At 38.2% G+C, this 19,661-nt stretch overlaps 1 protein-coding gene across 1 annotated transcript; it reads left to right on the top strand.

The window, feature by feature from the left end:
• The first annotated feature begins 4,215 nt into the window (after positions 1-4,215).
• Positions 4,216-18,245, top strand: PSAT1 (phosphoserine aminotransferase 1). The gene is made up of 9 exons (XM_062513396.1): positions 4,216-4,278; positions 6,085-6,145; positions 6,971-7,040; positions 8,124-8,329; positions 9,782-9,954; positions 10,975-11,144; positions 14,769-14,897; positions 17,388-17,525; positions 18,140-18,245. The coding sequence occupies exons 1-9, from the start codon at positions 4,219-4,221 to the stop codon at positions 18,243-18,245; spliced, it is 1,113 nt and encodes a 370-aa protein (XP_062369380.1). The 5' UTR covers positions 4,216-4,218.
• The last annotated feature ends 1,416 nt before the right edge of the window (positions 18,246-19,661 follow it).

Here is a 19,661-nt window from a genome sequence, read left to right as displayed (position 1 = left end):
AATCTAAAATTCTAAAGCTAATCACTGAGAAATGCTGAATAAAATTATAAATTCAAATGTGTTTTATTTGTGTGGTTAGGAGTTAGGAATCTGTTACTGTCCCTAAAAATGCCATGAAGAATTTAGGTATTACATGCCCAAAAGCAGGTGATACTAATTACCTTTCATGTTAAATACATGCTTTTCAGCATTTGCATTTAGAGTATGAATTACATCAAAAATAATCTGTTAAAGCAAAATTGACCAAGCAGTTTTCAATTTAGATGGGCATGGGTTTTTTTCAGTGGACTAATACTTAACCTTTTTTTTCCTGTTAGATCAGAAATGTAAAGGATTCATCATGTTACTGGTGCTATGGTATTGCACTCTTACTGAAAGAATTTGTAGTGCATACTTTATGTATAGCTGGATCTGAAATTGGCAGAGACAATGGATTGAAGCTACTAGGGGAGAAGTACTCTTTTTAAGGCTGTCATCAATACAACAGAAGTTTCAAGGTTTTTTCTGACAGTTTAAAAACTCATTTACAAAAAGCATTTTACACACATAAACATTCTCTCTATATATTAAACAGTATTCTAATAAAGTAAAAATATTTTTGTTTTAAAATATTAGGAAAGCATTTTCTACCCTGCATCTGAATAGTAACTTTCTCTTCCTTTTAGATAATGTTTTACGCAATTGTCTGTGTTCTTGTTTGACATAAAAGCCTTAAATCAATAGGCCAGCTATTTGCTGGACAACATGTTACTGTTTGCTCATAAAGCTCAGTAATTTTTTCTCTTTTTACTTCATCTTCCCAAGACCTGCTCTTCACAGTTCAGAACTTTGACCTCTGCAAAACAGACTTGCCTCAAACCCTTGTTTGAGCCACCTAAGTGTAAGGTTTCTCCAAAATTTTCTTGTGTCAGTTTGCTGGACCAGAGATCCCAGCTGCCTCCTGAAACACTCGCCAGGTTGCTGTGCCATCAGCATTATTTGTCTTTTAATAATGACGTCCATTTGTCAACCGTGGTACCAGACAGAGAACTCGTGTACACATGCTCTTGAGTGAGCTGATTCTCTTCCAGCAGTAGTTGATCAAGGTTTTGCTGTCCAGCATAATATGAAGTCACAATGAAACTAATAAAAGTTCACTGAAAACTCTTAAACTTTATTTCTACTTGTTCTTTTAACCTGTCTTGTTTTTCCAGTTATGCGTTACAGCTCTCTTAGCTTTTGTGTTTATTATGCAAATCCTTGTTCATCTGCAGGGACTGATTTGTGGCACTTGAAGGGTCAAATTCTATGTCAAATGTTAGAAGTCAGAGGCGTTCCTGGAAATCATGGTTTTCAAAGCTTTTATTGGGTGACTATGAATATTTGTATGATTCCATGATGGAGTTCATGGGTTTTGATGTAATTAAAACATTAAATCATAACTGCTGCTAGCAAAATACTGAAATAGGAGAAATCTGAACCCAATACAAAAAAAAAACCTGTAATGTGACTGTTTCTCTTTATTCTATGTGCAAAAGCATAATCCACAGCAAAAATTTCACATCTATACATTCTTTCTGGCTTTATATACTTCTGATTTTATATGCTTCCTATCAATGCACAGTGAGAAGAGGATTTTCTAAAGCTTCTGGGTGACAAGGCTTCCAGCAGAATTGTCTTCTGATATTGTGGGAGCTGCTATTTTTGACCCTTCTGGTCAGGATGCGACTTGTGTGAACCGAAAGCTCCTATACTCAGTATTTACACCAGTGCTCTCAGCTGGTACCAGCACCAGCTTGCCTTGTTTCTATTTTTGTGTTCTAGCTCTTTGTGCCAGCATTTGAAGCACATTTTTAACTCCAAAGTTTTAACTTCCCTTGTGGTTTGTGCCACACAATTAGGATTCAAGACTGATCCTGGTAGGATGTTGAAGCACTTTCTGTAGTAGTGAGCAGGCTTCCTGACCTGAATCCCCAACCTACACTATTTCTCACTGCTTCCACTACCCTGTACTACCTTGGAACCCATTTTCCTAGCCAGACTGGAGTTTGCCTCTCTGGGCCTACATAGGTGCTTTAGATTTAATACTGGAAAAAGCCCATATGAGAAGCCTGTGTCTTTTGATCTTACTTTTGCTTGAGACACTAATAAAAATAATTAAATTTTTAGTCACATCTATGTTACTAAGCATTTCAATAGAGGTTTCAATTTAATTATAACTAATTCTAATAACCAGAAGTAATGTAGTTGTTCTGGGTGTTATGGTGTGAGACATACTTTTAAAAATACCTTGGTGTTTTGAAGGTAATGTATCCAGCCTGTGATGTCTGTGAAGTTTCATATTATCTCTTAAGAACTGAGGAGGTTTCTGGTATCTGAAAGCAAGTTTGGTAGGTTTGTTTTAAGCTGTAGCTATCATTGAAAGTTATTTTTGCTGTAACACCAGTGTTTCTGTTTACAATTTTTTTAAAGTAAGTAAATTCCGTAACATGAAAATATTTCAACTGTGCACCAGATCAGGCTGTGGTCTGTAAATTCTTTTTTTGTGGTTCCAGGTATCACCTAGCTTGACAGGAAAAGGAACAAATTCAAGTAGTCAGTATTTTTTTCAGAGGAATAATTGGTAATGAAAAATAGTATTTTATATATATCTCAGTACTCCCAAAATAATGGACATCAGTACTTCCATTATTTTAAAAAATGCAGATTTCTGTACAGATAATTGATGATAAGCATGGTTAACATCCATGAGACTAACATAGGACCAACGTTACAGGAAACACTGGGCAATCTAATGTGTTCAAGAGCTATGCTTTGTACAGCTACGTATGAGAATTGTCCTAGATATTTGGAAATTATCAGACTCTGTCATGCCCATCTGTTTTCAGTGATACTTCATGGCTTGCTTTGTGAAAATTGATTTACTGCTACTGCCTTTAAAATAATATTTGAAAACTGACTTGGGAAGAATGTCTCTCCCTGAAACAATCAGAAAAAACTGAATGAGCTGAAGTTTTTTTCCTTCAGTTGTACTACCTCTCTGTTTTTAATGAACTAAGGTATCTAGGGAAAGAATGCTTTAGTATTTCAGGGATATTAGCCTAGGATTTGGCAAACCTCAAGGCAAGTCCAAGCTATGCTATCCATTATGTGAAGGTGATCAAGTTTCACAGCTCTCCTATTTTAATTCTCTTAGATGAAATTCAAATAGCAATTTGCCTGCAAAAGACTTTCTGGGGAAACTGCACAACATGCAGGCACTTCTTGGCTTACAGAAAGCAGGAATCCTCCTCCTCCACAAGGTAAGTATTTCACACAAAATATGGGTACTTTAAACCCACCTCTTTCAAGATGAATCACCGATACGGCCTGGTTGGATACAGCGGGTGCTTTGCTCCAGCTTCACAGGTTTATCAGGGGTGTACTAGAATACATGGCACAGGATTGCACCTGGGTGGTTCTTAAGTGTCTCCAGCTAGGGAAACTCCACAATCTCTCTGGGCAGCGTGTTCTAGTGCACGTTCTTGCACAGTGGAGTTCTTCCTCTTATTCAAGTGGAGCTTCCTACGCATCAGTTTCTGTGCGTTGCCTCTTGTCGTTTCATATGAAATATGAAGGTTCTCCTAAAATTCACTGTAACTGTGGGTCGCTGCTCTTAAGTTCTCATGCGTTCCAAAAGCAGACTGCTTTTGGAACAATCATCCCAGCACCGCTGCAGCACCCGCGTGGGGGAAACGCCGGGCAAAAAGTTACAGTAAGATGTGCATTCACGGTGTATGTCTGTTTGTGAGTGTGTGTCTGTGAGTGTGAGAGTGTGTGTGTGTGTGTGTGCGTGTGTGTGCGTGTGCCTGTGTGAGTGTCTGTGTGTGTCTCCGTGTGACTGTGTGTGACTGTGTGTGTCTGTGACTTTTTGTGTGTCTGTGTGTGTGACTGTCTGTGAGTGTCTGTGTGTCTCTGCCCACACGGCCACCCGCCAGGGCTCTCTACTGTCCCCGCGGGCAGCGCCGCTGCGTTGACCGGACCCCGCCCGGCCCGCCCCGGCCCTCCCCTCACACCGCCGGGCCCCGCCCGGCCTTCCCCTCACGCCGCCCGGCCCACACGCCACCTCCCCGCGGCCGTGCCGCCAATGGGCGGCCGGGACAGGGGTGGAAGGTACCGGGCCTCCGCGGCCGCGGGTTTATAGCGGAGGGGTGGCAGCGCGGCCTTAGCGGGAGCAGCAGGAGCGGCACCATCGCGGCGATGGAGGGCGGGCGGCAGGTTGCGAACTTCGGCGCCGGGCCGGCGAAGCTGCCGCGCTCCGTGAGTAGGGGCCGGTCTGGGGCACGGCGGGGCTGGGTGTCCTCGTCCCCCCGGCTTCCCGCGGGATTCCGGCTGCAAAGCGAGGGCTGGGGAAAATAGTAAATAATAATTACAGGAGTTTACCGGCACAGCGCCGAAACCTACTGTCTTCTCTCCAGCGAACTGCCCCGACAAGCTCGGATTTTTGGGAGCCAGCTCGAGTGGTGTTCTTGGAATACTCTCTAGAGTTTTGTCTTTTGGGGTTTTCTTTCCTGCTGCATGGCACGGCATCAGCCGTATGTGTTAGTTTTGGGATGGGAAGTAGGACCTAAGCGCACAAGGATAGCTCTGTGGAGTGTGAGATTTGTCAGTTTATAAATGGCACGGTAATTCCCTGAGACGCCTTTTTATAAAAAGTTATAGTGAATGTGGTGTACACTCAACCCCCTGGAAAGTTGCATCAGCATCCATGGATTATCCAGTTACATATGGAGAGGGGAGGTTTCTGCCGAACTGTACGTATCTGACTTTAACTTTAAGGGCTGTCTACTGTGGAATTTTTGTTGTTGTTGTTTTTCTTCTCTTCGTTCCTTTCATAGTATTCTTCGTTATTTTATGTATTGCTTCTTTAAAAAAAGATCTTTAGCTAAAAAGATTTGCTGTAGAGCAACTTTCTTGTCTTTATTTATTTGGGTTTTGTTCCCCGTCATCTCTTTTCTTGAGGAAATGTCCTTTGTGGATAAGGTTGCAAAGAAATTTATTGTTGTGTGTTGAGCTCTAGATTCCAAAAGGGGCTCTCACAGGCACTGCCTCAGTACCCAGCTCTCTGACAGAGATGGCTAAAGGCTGGATTGAAGGTTTGAAGAATGCAACTGGGCACAGCTGAGCTCCCTGTTTACCCTCTTGAAAATGTCTTGTGTGGTCTGCTGTAACCTCGATGGTTTGTTTTGCTTGGCTGTGGGCTGATGCTGCCCATAAAGCACTCAGAGTCGGTGAAGCAAGAAAATAGGTTATAACGGGTATCGTAGATATCTGTTGTGAGGCGTGTGCAGATTTTGAGATGGAGAATGTTACTAGCAGAATTGGATTTTATCAAACAGTTTAGCAAGCACTACTCTAATAGTCTGTGTGTTCTCCCTCTTTTTTTTTTTTTTTTTTTTTTTTTTTTTTCCTGCCTCCTCTGTCATGGATAAGTTAGCTTGTAAAATGTGGTGGTTAAAACTTCACAATCTCTTAGTTGACCTTTTGGCTGCTACAGTTGATCGGCCATGCAGATACCCTGTCAGCAAGGTAGATTTCTTATTCCTGGAATTGCCCAGAGTATGTAATTTCTTGTGAGATCCTAGGGTGCATGGATGCAGCATTTGTTTTGTGACTGTTCTACTGGGGCTCCCTCTTCTTCCTTTAGGAGCAGCCAAGAGTGTTCTGGCTCTCAGACAAGAATTTACTGAAAGGACATAGGATGGAGCGGTGGGAGTGGGTATTTAGGATGATTGGTTAGAAAGAGTACGTATACAAATGTTAGATGTTCTTTAAAGGTAAAGATGCTCCATTCAACTCCTAGAAATTGTTCAGAAATCTGGAAGTGTAGCATTTGAAATAACTTGGTCTCCACAACAAGCATATGATTTAAGTTTTCTATCTTATGAAAAGCCTTAAGTTTCTAGTTACAACAAAATTGTATTGGTGGCTATACTTCTGTTAATCTCACTTGACAAGTCAGGTTGCTGCAATATGGGGCAGCTGGCATAGGCATGGTGCATCAGAGACTTCAGATAGTGGAAAATTCCCTCAATTTATTTCTGGATTTTTTTTTCTTTTTGATAGGTATTGTTAGAAGCGCAAAAAGAATTGGTGGACTACAAAGGACTTGGTATAAGTGTTCTTGGTAAGACTTAAAAAAATTACATTTTTCATTATTTCAATGTGTAACTGAACTGTTTAATAAGGCATTCTGGTATTTTCACTCCATGTCTAATACTTATGTGTCTGTATAGATGTGTATAGATACCATTTAGATGTACAGCATCCTTCCCATTAGGAAGGCAGTGCTCTCCTGCAATAAGGAGGAAGTCTTCTGTGCCATATGGATAGCTGGCTTGTTTTTCAGCCCCAGTTGCACTAAAGATTTATGCATCAAGATGGTGAGCAATTTAGTAATCTATGAAACTTCTTAGTTGCTAAAAGTAGAACATACAGCTGCCTCCACACAATTCAGATTAATGTTTAAATTGTACACTTACACGTGGAATATAGCCTATGGATTTAAAAGGAATTACTGTGTAATTGTCCTTAATGTTTAATTATCTTTACGGTGTGAAGAAGCATTGCTAAAGGTAAGAGAAGAAAACAACCTCCTGTACTTTAATATATGCTTCTTACAGCATTAGCAGCAGAGAAGGTTCCTACCATAATGAAAATGAAACCTTTCTAGAGACTATTTTTTTTTACCTGCAAATGTGGTTGTTCCTAGTGGTAGTAAGCTTATGAGTGCCATATGTCAATGAACAGGATTTGCCTGTAGTTGGACTGCAGGTATAAGTCTTCTGTAGGCATTTAGGAAGTATTTATGTACTTAAAGATAAGTAGGAACTGGGAATGACAACCTTTTGACATTTTGGGTTGGTAGTGTAAAATCTTAATGTATTTAAAAACTCAAATTAATGTATTGCTATATTGTTTCATGTTATTTCTTCTCTCTATTCCACCAAAGAAATGAGTCATCGGTCCTCAGATTTCACAAAAATTTTAAATACAACTGAAAATCTCATGCGTGAATTGCTGTAAGTGGATTACTTTCTGCTTATTTTTATGCTGTGTGTGTGCTAGTTGCATCAGTAATGTCTAATGTGGAGATCTTCTCTTGAAAGCACCTCTTTGGTGGTGATTTTCGTTTGAGGGTACTGTACATCATAGAGTAATAACCTTGGGGAGACACTGATCTTCTGTTTGATGCTTTTATTGTTGAATGTGACAAAGGATTCTTATTGGATTAAGATGTTTTATATATTGTTTTAAAATTTGGATTTTTGTCACCTTCATAGAATTTATGAAGGACATGAACTAAAAGAAGTAAGTGCAAACAATCAAAATCAGTTCTCTAGTGTTATAAATGTGATCTGCACATTGTCCATAAGTCCTCTTTTGTTAACAAAGCTCTGTGGATGAGAGTTGGAATCACTGAACAAGAGCCCTTTTCCTATTTGTAGAACAACACATTTTAAAAAACTTGAAATAAATATGAAATGGATTAGAATTAATGTTCTCATAATAGTTAATAATGTTGATCGTTTAACAGAAACCCCTGACCCTCAGTCCCAGCCAGAATCATTGACAAAGGGATTTTAATGAATAATTTGAATACATAATTTTTGTGATTGTATGAGCAACTCTTTATTGCATTTGCTCTGCATGTATACATGACTGTACTGTTGCACTTTGAAAATGAAGGGTCTCTTCTGAGTGCTGAGGGCTACTGTAAGCAGTTTGGTGTGATGTTCTTAGCCTGACAGAGAAGTCATGAAGCCATCAATAGATGAAATTAAAAGTCAGCATTACTTGTAATGCAATATCTATCAAATTTGTGTGTACAACTACTCAGGAGTGAGTTTGTTTAATGCAGTGCCAGGGTTGGGGAGGGAAAGCTTTTTTTCAGCAAGTTTTTATCACTGAAATTCATAGCATTTACTCTTAAATATTTGTTTCTCAAGACCAGTGCTGAGGTAAGTTAGTCAGACTTGATCTAAGTTCTAGGCAGAGTCTTCTAAAATGACAGCGTCCTTCAGTTGCAGTTAAATGGATAATATCAGGTTGTAGTTATCCTGTGTCACCCGGGAATAACATAAATAGTTATTTCTTTTTTGCAGAAATATACCAGACAACTACAAAGTTATTTTCCTTCAAGGAGGTGGATCTGCTCAGTTCAGTGCAGTCCCACTTAACCTTATTGGTTTAAAGGAGGGAAGACAAGCAGATTATGTGGTTACTGGAGGCTGGTCTGCGAAAGCAGCTAAAGAAGCAGAGAAGTATGCCAAAGTAAATATTGTTCATCCCAAACTAGGAGCCTATACCAGTAAGTTGATGATTGCATCTATCTATGTGAATGCTTAGCTCTTTGACTCACTCTAAAAATGGATCCAGTGTAGCTACTGGGCTGTTGAATGTTAACTAGAGTTGACTGCCAAGCACTCAAAAGAATGTCTGCCACATCTCTTTGTTCACCACTGAGAGGTTAGTGGTTTAGCAGTTTTTGGCTTAACACCAGAAAAAAAATGGTGAAATGGGGCTGAGCAGATGCCAGAAAATAAGTGGCAAGAAACAAATGTCTAAGTAGGAAAATGGTCTGGGCTCTGTTTTTTTAATATTTAACTGAGTTCTTAAGTTATTCACAGGAATATTGTGAGGTATTTCAATTTCATGTACACTTGGTAATGAGATTACTCTAAAATTCAGAAGCAGGTCTGAGATTTTGACCTTGTTGGCCCAGGGTATGGGAGACCTGAACGCTGTTACCTGCTTTTAAGGATTCCTAAATTATTATCTTTCTCACCAATGTGTCACTGAATGTACATAATTCTTGAAGCAGGAATACATGAGATCTGGTTTCTATGCCTGCTAGTTTTGCCCCCTTCCCCTTCCCCTTCCCCTTCCCCTCTCCCTCTCTCTTCTCCAAGTTACAACACCTGAACTAAAAAAGTGTCAGCAAGAAAGATGAATATCCCCATATAAGGTAGTGTATTAACTAACAGTGATTAGGGCACTAATTTAGAAAGTAAGTTTATATTCTGTGAGGCACAGGAAGGAATTGAACCTACAACTTTTCAGTCTGGGGGAGTGTAATTTACCATTTCTTAGCTGTAGATAAGAGGAGAGGCAGTAAATAATGATGGAGGCAATAGCACCATATCCCATCCCCCCCACCACCTCCCATCAGGTTCTGGAGGAGAAAAGAAAGGGAGAGCAACTATTTATTCTATGCCAAACCTGTTCTGTGCTGTCAGGACATGCCTGTATATTGCCTGTTGACAGAGGAAATCTTAATTTTGTAAATCAGTTGCAAAGCTTAAAATAGGATAAAGGTAGGTAACCTTGTTTGTTCAGCTTGGGCAAGACTTAAATGCTTCTGGTATTGCACAGAAACAGAGCTTTAGAGAATTTTGCCAGTGAGAATTTGGTTCCAAAAGCAGCAGGAAGATTCTTGTCCTTAGTGTCTGAATTCCTCTGAAATGCTGTTTTGAGCCCCTAGGGCAGTAGTTTGTAGTCTGAAATTGCAAACTGGATGAAAATAATTTGAAGAATAAGGGGTGAAAATTAAAAGGTTTTGCAAACTTATTGATGGTTTACTGGAGAATTTTGGGAATGCAGTGGTGTATCGGCTTTGCAGATGCATTTATCTTTCTGGTAACAACATGATTAATAGTCTATATGGCAAAATTGTTCTTGGTTTGCACTAAGTTTCATATTCAGGTAAAATTGCATTCCAAGAAAATTACTTGTCTCCAGAGACCTCTGTTTTGTCTCTTAGGCATTCCTGACCCAAGCACTTGGAATCTTAATCCAGATGCATCTTATGTGTATTATTGTGCTAATGAAACTGTTCATGGTGTGGAGTTTGACTTTGTACCTGATGTCAAAGGAGCAGTCTTGGTTTGTGATATGTCATCAAACTTCCTGTCCAAACCTGTGGATGTTTCCAAGGTAAACAATTTGACACAGTGACTGCACAAAACATTTTCAAAATTTAATGCATATAGTGAAACACTTCCAATTAGGTGGCTAGAGATGCTGAGCAGTGAAATTAGGGAAGTCATGTTTTGTTAGTTGAGTATCTGATGATTGGCTAGAAGTGTTGAAATTTCAGGTTTAAGATTTCAATGTCTATCTGTTTTCCTTTTTCTCATAAAAACATACTTAACTATGCTGAAATTGTTCATGGTAATAGCTGCCCAAGATTATTTACCTACTGCATGATCTTTACTGATGAAGAAAATAACTCCTAAAAGAAAGCAAAAGCTAAAATAAATATATTCCAAATCATATTTAGTCTGTAGATAGTGTACAGCTGCAACAGAGTATTGTGAATCAGTTATTTTAATCCTGCCTCTTACATGAAAAATCTGTAACCTCTAAGCTCCTAAAGCTTCCTCTGCCTCATGATTGTGGTGTCTGTTTCACAGATAGTAATTGCCTGTGTTCTGCCTCTGTACTATGTTTGTAAAGTATACTATGAGTAGAAGTGTTACTGACTAGTGAAGTAGCATGTTTGACATGTCTTACCTGTGTGTAGTAAAAAGGAGTAGTTGTTAATGCATTCAACCTGGCCTTTCCTGATTTGCCTCTTTGAGCAGGTGGATTTTATGAAGATTGTTCAGAAATACCAGATGGGTTGAAAATACTGTGAACTGTGTAGGGATTTGTTTTTAGTAAATTTGCATGGAGTACTGTGAAATTGCAACAGGCTGCCTTGCAAATTATTTGCAGCTATTAAATAAACATTTAGCCAACTGTTGTGAAATTTGTTGTGATTATCTTCCTCAGTTGAGTAGTCATAAGTGCACTTTGAAATCAGAACTTCTGCTAACTCTTCTTTTAAGCTGCAACTTGCTAATTTTCAACACATTCTTAGTTCTGTTCATTTGATTAGTATGCCTGGAGTATTACTCAGTAATACAATCTGCAAGTGAATGCATGTACCAAGTTCTTTCTTCTTCCTTTTAGTTTGGTGTGATTTTTGCTGGTGCTCAGAAGAATGTTGGCTGTGCTGGTGTTACTGTTGTAATAGTACGTGAGGACTTGCTGGGATTTGCACTGAAGGAATGCCCTGTTGTACTGGATTACAAAACACAGGCAGCAAATAACTCATTGTACAACACTCCACCGTGCTACAGGTAACTCATCCTGCTATGTGGTGTCCCTTACTTGGAAAGCTGCCGCGCTGCCATCTGCCACTCCTACCTGGAAAAGCTTCCCAAGTTGCATATTTGCCCTGAAGCCACTGATATGCTGGAGTGTTTCACATGATTTCTGTGAAAACATGGAACTGTCTGGCCATGTGACTAGTAGGCTTTGCGTTGCCTAATGCAACTCAGCCATAGAGGATGTAGTCTTTTTTAAAGTATATATCTTTAAAGTAATTATATATTCAGAGCTCTGTTGTAGAAGTTTCAGGATGCAGTTCTGGTTTACACAAGCACAGCTCTAGTCAGTTCAGCGGTGATGCATTTCTCATTGCAAGGAGGTAATTTGGCACTAAGACTTGCTTCTTGATCACTAGATACAGTTTGATTTAATTTCTTCCTGATATTGTTCTCAGCATTTGAACCTCCAGATCCCCACTGACTTTCTTTACTGGAAAATGGTAAATATTATTGTGAATAAAGTTTTAAATAATATAAGATAGTTCAATAACAAGTATTCTTCTAATCTTTAAAAATTTTTCTTGTTCTTTCTACATCTTTCTCTACTGTTGATTTTGAAATGAAACTGCAGAAAATTTTTTAAAGAGTCATTTTTCGTAGTTGCTTTGATTTTTCTCTTGTAGCATTTTGCATAATTCTTTGACTGCCATCTCAGTGTTTGGTTTGGCATCCAAAGATAAAACTGATCTAGCTTTATAATCATTGCTAGCAATCAAAATCATAAAATTGCCATGTACATGATGATTTCATGATGCAAGAAGCAGATCAGACTGTGGCTTGCTTTTTAAAAAAATGCTATCTTGTAGCTTCTGGTAACTAGTGAAATGGTGCTTTGCTACTAGAATGTTTTGATGTTGTGCCAATAGTATCTATCTATTCTTAAACAAAATTTTTCTACCAGTGTCCTCTGAAATGGTTAAAAAAATATCTTCAATGTAGGTGTTTTCTTTTTCCCCAGAAGCTTTTAAAATTACCTTGAAAATGAAGATTTTCTTTTTTGTTCAGATAATTTGATAATGCAATTTTATACTGATGTTTAGTTTCAGCTCTTATAACTTGTTCATATGTTCCAGAATTGCAAAGTTGCCTAATGATCTTTGACGCATATTAAATGTACTATACAAGCCTAAAGTTCAGTGATTCCTGTATATAAACCCTATAACTTATTTCTACCATTACAATTAATATCACTTCAAATTTTACTGAATTTAAGTATCTCTGAATTTGCTGCAGAGTGTATTGTTGCATTGACATAGGAGCAGCTATCTTTATCAACAGAACAGTAAATCTTGTGAACATTTGTTTATGCCGAATTTTACAGTGCAGAACTTTTTCCCTCGAGTTGTGTGCTAACTGTGCAGTATGTAGTGCTGTAATTATGTATTCTTACTGGCAGCCTGTCTACCCTGTTGGCTGTGTACACCCAGTAAGAATTAGCTATACAATGTTTCCAGATTTTGGTCAGCTCAGTGTAGCTTTGTAACATAGGCAGTATGTAATGTCTTTCTTCTACCATGCTTGATGGAACCTCTATTTCATTATCAATTATTTGCCTGACTGCCAAGTCACGTGTACTGTTTTTGGACACTGTATAATTGAATATGTCAGGTTTTAAATCCAGCCATTCATGTTTTCCAAGTACAAAGCTATTTCCATTTGAAAAACTGAAGTTCTACTTAATCTCAGTACTTGGACACAGTGTTGTTCCTCTGGTTTGAAAAGCAAAACAAATCAAACTCTGCAGCCTTTTTTTTAGCCATTGCAAAGAACTGCTGAAAAGAAAGTGCTGCTTTTGCTGTAACTCAGTAGCCTTAAGAGAGTAGTGGGTGGTTAATGGAACTGAAAATATAGTTGAAGTAACAGTCTTTCTCCTTTCTCATCACTGTCCTGCTGGATTTCACTTCATGTTACAGACTCACATTGGAGTACACTCCAGAATCCAGAATGTAGCAGACTGAAATGTTGGCAGGATGCACATCTGTTTGGCTTGGACCTAACTGCCTGTTCTAGTTTAAGGAACTGTCAAAGCTTCTTAGTTATCTTTTTCTCTGGTCTTTTCCTTGCACTTGTTAATGGTTTGCTGGAAAACAGGCTGCCAGGAAATATTAACTGAATTTGCAAAAGCTACTTCAGCAAGATGTTAAATTAAATTAAGGCGATGTTAATGGCTTTAACCTCATGGCATTACATAGTTGACTCTTTGACCCTATTCTGTTTAGCTAAAATTAATAATTAATTTGCTATAAAAATCTCATTTGCAAGCTCTGAAATGCATTTAGCACTTAAAAGTGTTCCAGAAACATTATTTTGATTGATGTAAAAGAGGGATAAAAGGTTTCAGCTTTCTGGGTTTTTTGTGAGTGACTCTAAGGCTGACTTCTTAGAGTTCACATGTCCAAAAAGTTTTGCTCAGGGAAATGAGGGCAAGAGGTGAATGTGGCCCTATATATTTGCCAATGGCATAGTCTATACTTCACTTAAGTCCTTTACAGTGGAGTAGTTAATAGTGTGCTGTCATAAATGTGGCATGATTGTGCTCTCAGAGCTGTCAGGTACTTCCTATAAATGGCAGTCTGTAACCTTGGTTATTGTGCAACCCTTTTGAAGTGTTCAAGGATTTGGTACTGGCATCTGTTTAGAAAGAAAAAGCAACAAAATTTAAAACAGCTTCCTGCTAGATATGTGTTACAGAAACTTGTAGGGTAATGTTCTCTGAGCACTCCCTTGGAATCAATAATGAAGGTATTCATAAGAATGAACTTGTTGGATGTAGGCCATAAAAACTTGTGAGCAGGTTTTCATGTAAATTGTTGTAGTCGTGGGAAATGTCTGAACTTGAACAAGCTGAGTTTTGTAGCAAAAGCACAAATGCAAAAGGCCTCAAGGATTTTTTTATGTTGCCCTTAGTAGCTAGCATTGAAATTCTTGGTCTCAAGCCATGTGATTCCAGTAGGCTTCCAGATCTCTACTAAGAACTTGACTGGTAACAAATAATTGTGATACATCATAATTTATTTCACCAAACTTCACTGTTCATGTTGGCAAAAGGCCTTTGTAGACAGAAATGGGATTAGCAATCTTATTTTTAACATCTATGAAAATAGGATTAAATTTCTGGTGTGTTAATGTGCATGCATTTGAGACTTCTGTATTTTTGCTGGAGCAGTTGCACAGGGCAAATACCATTAACTTTTTTTTTCTAAATCTGGCTCCTTCTAGGCAGTTGTGTAGTCCTTCTAGGCAGGACCTGACAGGCAGCTGTGTAGGCCATTAATTGGCAGTGCATGCAGCATGTTTTGGGATGTCTTTGGGAGCCCTGCAGGGCTGCAGGAATCCTGCAGGATGTGTCCTTCTGTGGTACAAAGGATTAAGCTGGGTCCAACAGATGTGTGGCATTTGAATTTCAGGATATTTCTTCTGTGTCTAGAAAATATTGTCTGTTTAGAGTTGTCATAACTTGTAAAATAGTCTATATTTTGATTTGTTAATCTTAAGTGCCCTTAAATCAAACATGGCATTTTGTAAGCGATTAGATAAGCCTTATGTTTTTCCTGTTTGAATAACTTCACTGAAAAATGTTCTTTCCTTTTGCAGCATTTATATCATGGGATTGGTACTGGAATGGATAAAGAATAATGGTGGAGCTGCAGCTATGGATAAACTTAGTTTAATGAAGTCACGCATGATTTATGATATTATAGACAAATCTAATGGATTTTATGCGTAAGTTGCTATGATTTTCTCCTTTGCTTCAATATTTGCTACATAACCAAGAGTTTCAAGAGTTTAACTGTGTTTTTGAAATTACCTTTTTTGAGGACTCCTAGAGATACTATTTGTGCAAACCATTTGCTTGGTAACTGTCCAAGGATAAGTCTCATTCCAGTAGGAAGTTTTTTCAACTAATCATGTATATCTGAGTAGTGAACCCTACTAAAAACATATTCTAAACTTAATAAAACAGGAATATGGGAGAACAGTATACAAAATCCAGATATGCAGATTCTGGTTTGTATGCTTACTGCATCTCTTAGGGAAATATGCACCAAACCAGAGAAAGTTGCCTGTAAGAAATTGTAGAGAGCTTTTTGCGTTCTATTTTCCTGACTACCTTCCAGGAGTCAAAGACTATGCCTTTTCTCTGTCAAGCAGAGCATTTTTATTAGCTAATTATGCTAAGTTCTGAAACGCTTCCTGAGATAAAATAGAAAGATTAGACCTCAGAATGGAATACATTTTCTTTATATACTTTATGCACAGTTTATTTTCTTCAGTTATTTTTATGCTGGCTTTCCAAAGCAGATTTAACCCTCTTGACTTCTACATAGAGTTGCAAGGTATTTTTGAGTTCATAGGACCTATGCATAGTTAAGAGCTGATATTGTAATAATTTTAATATTTGCCAAGCTCAGACTACTAATTCACCATGAGCCTGCAAAATGTTTTACATCACCTTCACTGTAAAAGCGACAGTGTGGGAACCTAATTTACTTTCGAGTCAAAGTTAGGATAGAGCAAATTAAATTTGGATTTTATATTAAAGCTGTCTGCAATCATAATTGGCAGGGATAAAGTTTCACAATAATATTTAATACATTCTTCTTATCCATTTAGTTAATGAGAACAGCTTTGCCTTTAGCATCACCATGATCAGGATTGTGATCCTACTCCAGGGAAGTCCCGGGGGCTTTTCATAAACATCAGGAGGCAAATGAAACCTTGAGAAAAACATTTTGTGACAAACAGAAATCTGTGTCTGTCAAGTTGGTCTGTAAGGCAGTGAGTAGGAAATGCAATGCAAATTGGATGGTAAATAGTTGGGAAAGCAGAACAAGCTTCACTGACTGAACTGTATGCAGCTTCCTAAGCAATACAGTTAAGACTGTGAATTTTTAATGGTATCTATAACTAAAAGGAAGACTTAATTTGAGGCTGCCTCCCCAGCTGTACCATGATACTTAATCTGTGGCATGCTTCCCTGAGTAAGCCATGTGACGAGCCATTTAGCAAATGCAGCCTTTCTTCCATGAAGTGCTCTGTTCCATTTGTGGTTTGTTTTTCAATATCTGTGCACTGAGTTACATCAGATTGCCTAGTAGCAACTGAATATTCTAAACACTAAAGCATGGCTGAAGTAATTCAGGTATGGTAGTTCTTAGAAGCATAGGCCTTTTTAAACGTTATTTTCCTGGTTGAACCTGTAGTAGATGATTTGCACAGGCAGGTGTTATGATAGATCTTTTTTTCGTTTTGTCATGGAGATATCTGGACAAAGGAACAAGAGAGGAACTAAAAAGAATGATGCTCATGCTTTCCCAAATAGCATAATAATAGGTATGAAATTCACATGCAGTTTATGAAAACTCACTTAGATTGAATGCCTGCAAGAATCTACATCACAGCCTTAGAAAAAGATAATTCTGAAGGCTTCGTATCTCCTTTATAAGTAGAAACATTAAAAAAAATACTTAAATCTTCTCTTCTTCCCCCATAATTTCTTACCTTCACAAAATGCTTGAAGAGAAATTGAACAGATCTTGAGTTTTCCACTTCAGATTAAATGGGATTTTAAGACATTAAGGAGCTGTGATGCATCTCATATAATGTTGTGGCCATGTATGCAGTGCAAGATTTTTTCTAGAGATGCCTCTTCTCTACTTCATGATTCCAAGTAATACTAATTTAGAAGATGGACTGAAATCACTAACAGAAATTTCTAATATCTGTGAACATTTACTTATCTTGTGTTCCTATACTTCCTTTAGTTCTGTTTACCTGAATGTAATTCTGGTAGCACTTTTGACTAGTTGAGAAGTGTCACTCTTTGAAGAGGAAGAGAAGAAACTGTTTTACACTTAGTCAGAATTACCTCACTATCACTGTAATTACCTCACTATCCTAAGTAACTGGCTTTTTTTTCCTTTTTTTTCTTCCTTTAATTTGGTCTGTAAACAAGCCTCGTGTCTGTTCCTCTGGCACAATTTTGAGTATGTCAGAAAGGGTTAATAAGCCTTCCACTTTACTACTTCCATTATTATATTTGGTTAAGAAAGTAAGGTTATTTTCTTTTCCAGAAAGTAATGACAATTTTGATTACGAAGGATTGACTTTGAAGGACAAACAAATGTGATTATTCACTTTCTCAAACTGCACATAGCTGAAATATAAATCTAGCACAAATGGGTTAAGCATTACATTCTGTACCCTTTCTAGATGTCCAGTGGAGAGAAAGAACCGAAGCAGAATGAATGTACCCTTCCGCATTGGCAGTGTCAAGGGCGATGAAGCCCTGGAGAAGAAATTCCTCGAGAAAGCTGTGGAGCTTAACATGATATCTCTGAAAGGACATCGGCAAGTATTAGTCAAGAGAATCTCTGTCCTGTGCAGAATAAACTATTACTACAGTGGTACAGTATCAGGCATTGTGCATTGACTTACCAGCCTTTCTCATGCATAAGCTGTTCCTCATACTGGTTTGGCAACACTTGAGAATAGCTGTCCAGAGACTGTAATCAGAGATTGTTGGTGACTCAAGTTACTGCTTCGGTGAAGTGGTGGGCTTCAGAGGGCTTTATCCTTAAAGCTGCTTTATTCTGCAAGTCTGTCTCTGTGGATGCCAAAGAAGATGGCTTTTGAGGTTAGATTGTAACAGTGTATAAAGCCTCTCAGGTGGCTTGTCTACTTGGTTGCAAGAGTTCTTTCCCATGTTCAGTAGCGTTTGTGGGATTTTTGTTGTCATTGGGAGACAGCTTTGGAGCTGTAAATAGCTATAAATGCTAAGCTTCTCTAGATGTGCAAGCCTGCCTTGAAGAATTAAATATTCTCATGCACATAAATGTGAGTTTTATCATTTTAGATAAATTTAGGAATAGATTTAAATGTCTGTGATTGTTACTGATGTATTTTTTAAAATATATAAAACTTTTCTGATTCTCTTTTTTTCTCCCCTCCTATTTTCAATTCAGGTCTGTGGGAGGAATCCGTGCCTCTTTATATAATGCGGTGACTGTAGAAGATGTTCAGAAGCTTGCAGCATTCATGAGAAGCTTCATGCAGATGCATCAGTCATAAATACTCATGGGTTAGAGCCATGCTCCACATCAACGAAATAAAAGCTAAAGGGTTTTGACATTACTGTGGTACTGCACTGCTGTGGTGCACAAGTTTTATTTTCTTTTAGTTCCTGTAGCAATTTTAATTTACTGAATGGGACAGAGGCCTCCAGTCTTGCAATGATGTGGCAATTTTGGTTTTGAAGGTGAGGATCCTCAGACTGATTGTGATTGATTCCAAAATTTGAAAATGTGTGGTTAAAATATGAATAACATTATAAGATGCTATGGATCTGAGTCTGTTTCTCACTTCCAGTTACAAGTGTCCTCAGCAATGCTTTCTTTTTAGAAAAATTCAGGAAGCAAAATTTGTCATAAGCTCTCTGTTATGCTTTACAAATACTCTTTGACTGCATAATGAAGTTAAACTAATACGGTCTGTAGGGACATCTAGTTGGTTTATGGGTTACATTCCAACTGTGTAGCCCCAGTAGTATTCAGGAGGTAGCACCAGCATCCCTAACTGAGGCTCCGGCCTTTGGACTACTGCTCCAGTGCTAGAAGTACTATCATAACAATTGCAAGCAATTGTAGTTAAAGTCTGCAGGACTGAGCCTTTCTTCCTATTAACATTTATTAGTTAAAAGCTAAGATTCATTAGTGTGATTAAATCAATTTAAGATGTTTTTTATTTCTCTGTGCATCTTGTATATTAAACTCCTAGGTTATCTATATTATAGTCTTATTTGGAGCCTGCATATTTACTATTGCAAAAAATTTGCTTCTTGTTTGTTAACCTTGTGCCAGACTGGATTGCTGTATTCCACTCAATGGACCTGTGACTTTCTCTGCACTGACTGAGCTCAAAGTGCAGCAGTCTTCTTTGTCTGGTGTTTAAGTGTTTTTCCTCTCTACTTGCTCCAGTATTGTTGTAGCTTTTCATTATTTCAGTTCTGTCGCCTTTTATATGTGGAACTTTGCCCAAATGGAGTAAATAATGCTCTTCTCTGCCTTTTCCTGACACTACATTGTACTTTTGTTTTCACTTTCTCACTTGGTCCTTCTAGCTTATTGCAGACTCTGATGGTCTGGGCTAGAGAGGTCACTGGTTATGCAAAGATCTTCAAAAGATCTTCTTGTTATAGAACCCTACTTTTTTTCTCAGTTTATGGCTTTACTGCCAATGCCCATATATTGACCTTAATCTCCTATTTTAACTTGTGTAGAAGCTATCTGCTACTGTCAGAGTGTTTAGCATTACTACAGCTGGTTTCAGGCTAAACTCTTTGGCACACAATGGGGATTTATTTTTTTTTTAAATCTTTGTGTAGCATCAGTACAGTACTAACAATTTATTAATGATAATGGTGTACTATCCATTTGTTGATGAAACCTCAGTGCAAATCAGTAGAATGTGCTGGGGTTGAGATACATT

Source organism: Cinclus cinclus, chromosome Z (assembly GCF_963662255.1).
Source record: "Cinclus cinclus chromosome Z, bCinCin1.1, whole genome shotgun sequence".
Classification (NCBI taxonomy): domain Eukaryota; kingdom Metazoa; phylum Chordata; class Aves; order Passeriformes; family Cinclidae; genus Cinclus; species Cinclus cinclus.
This window is presented reverse-complemented; position numbering and strand designations above follow the sequence as displayed.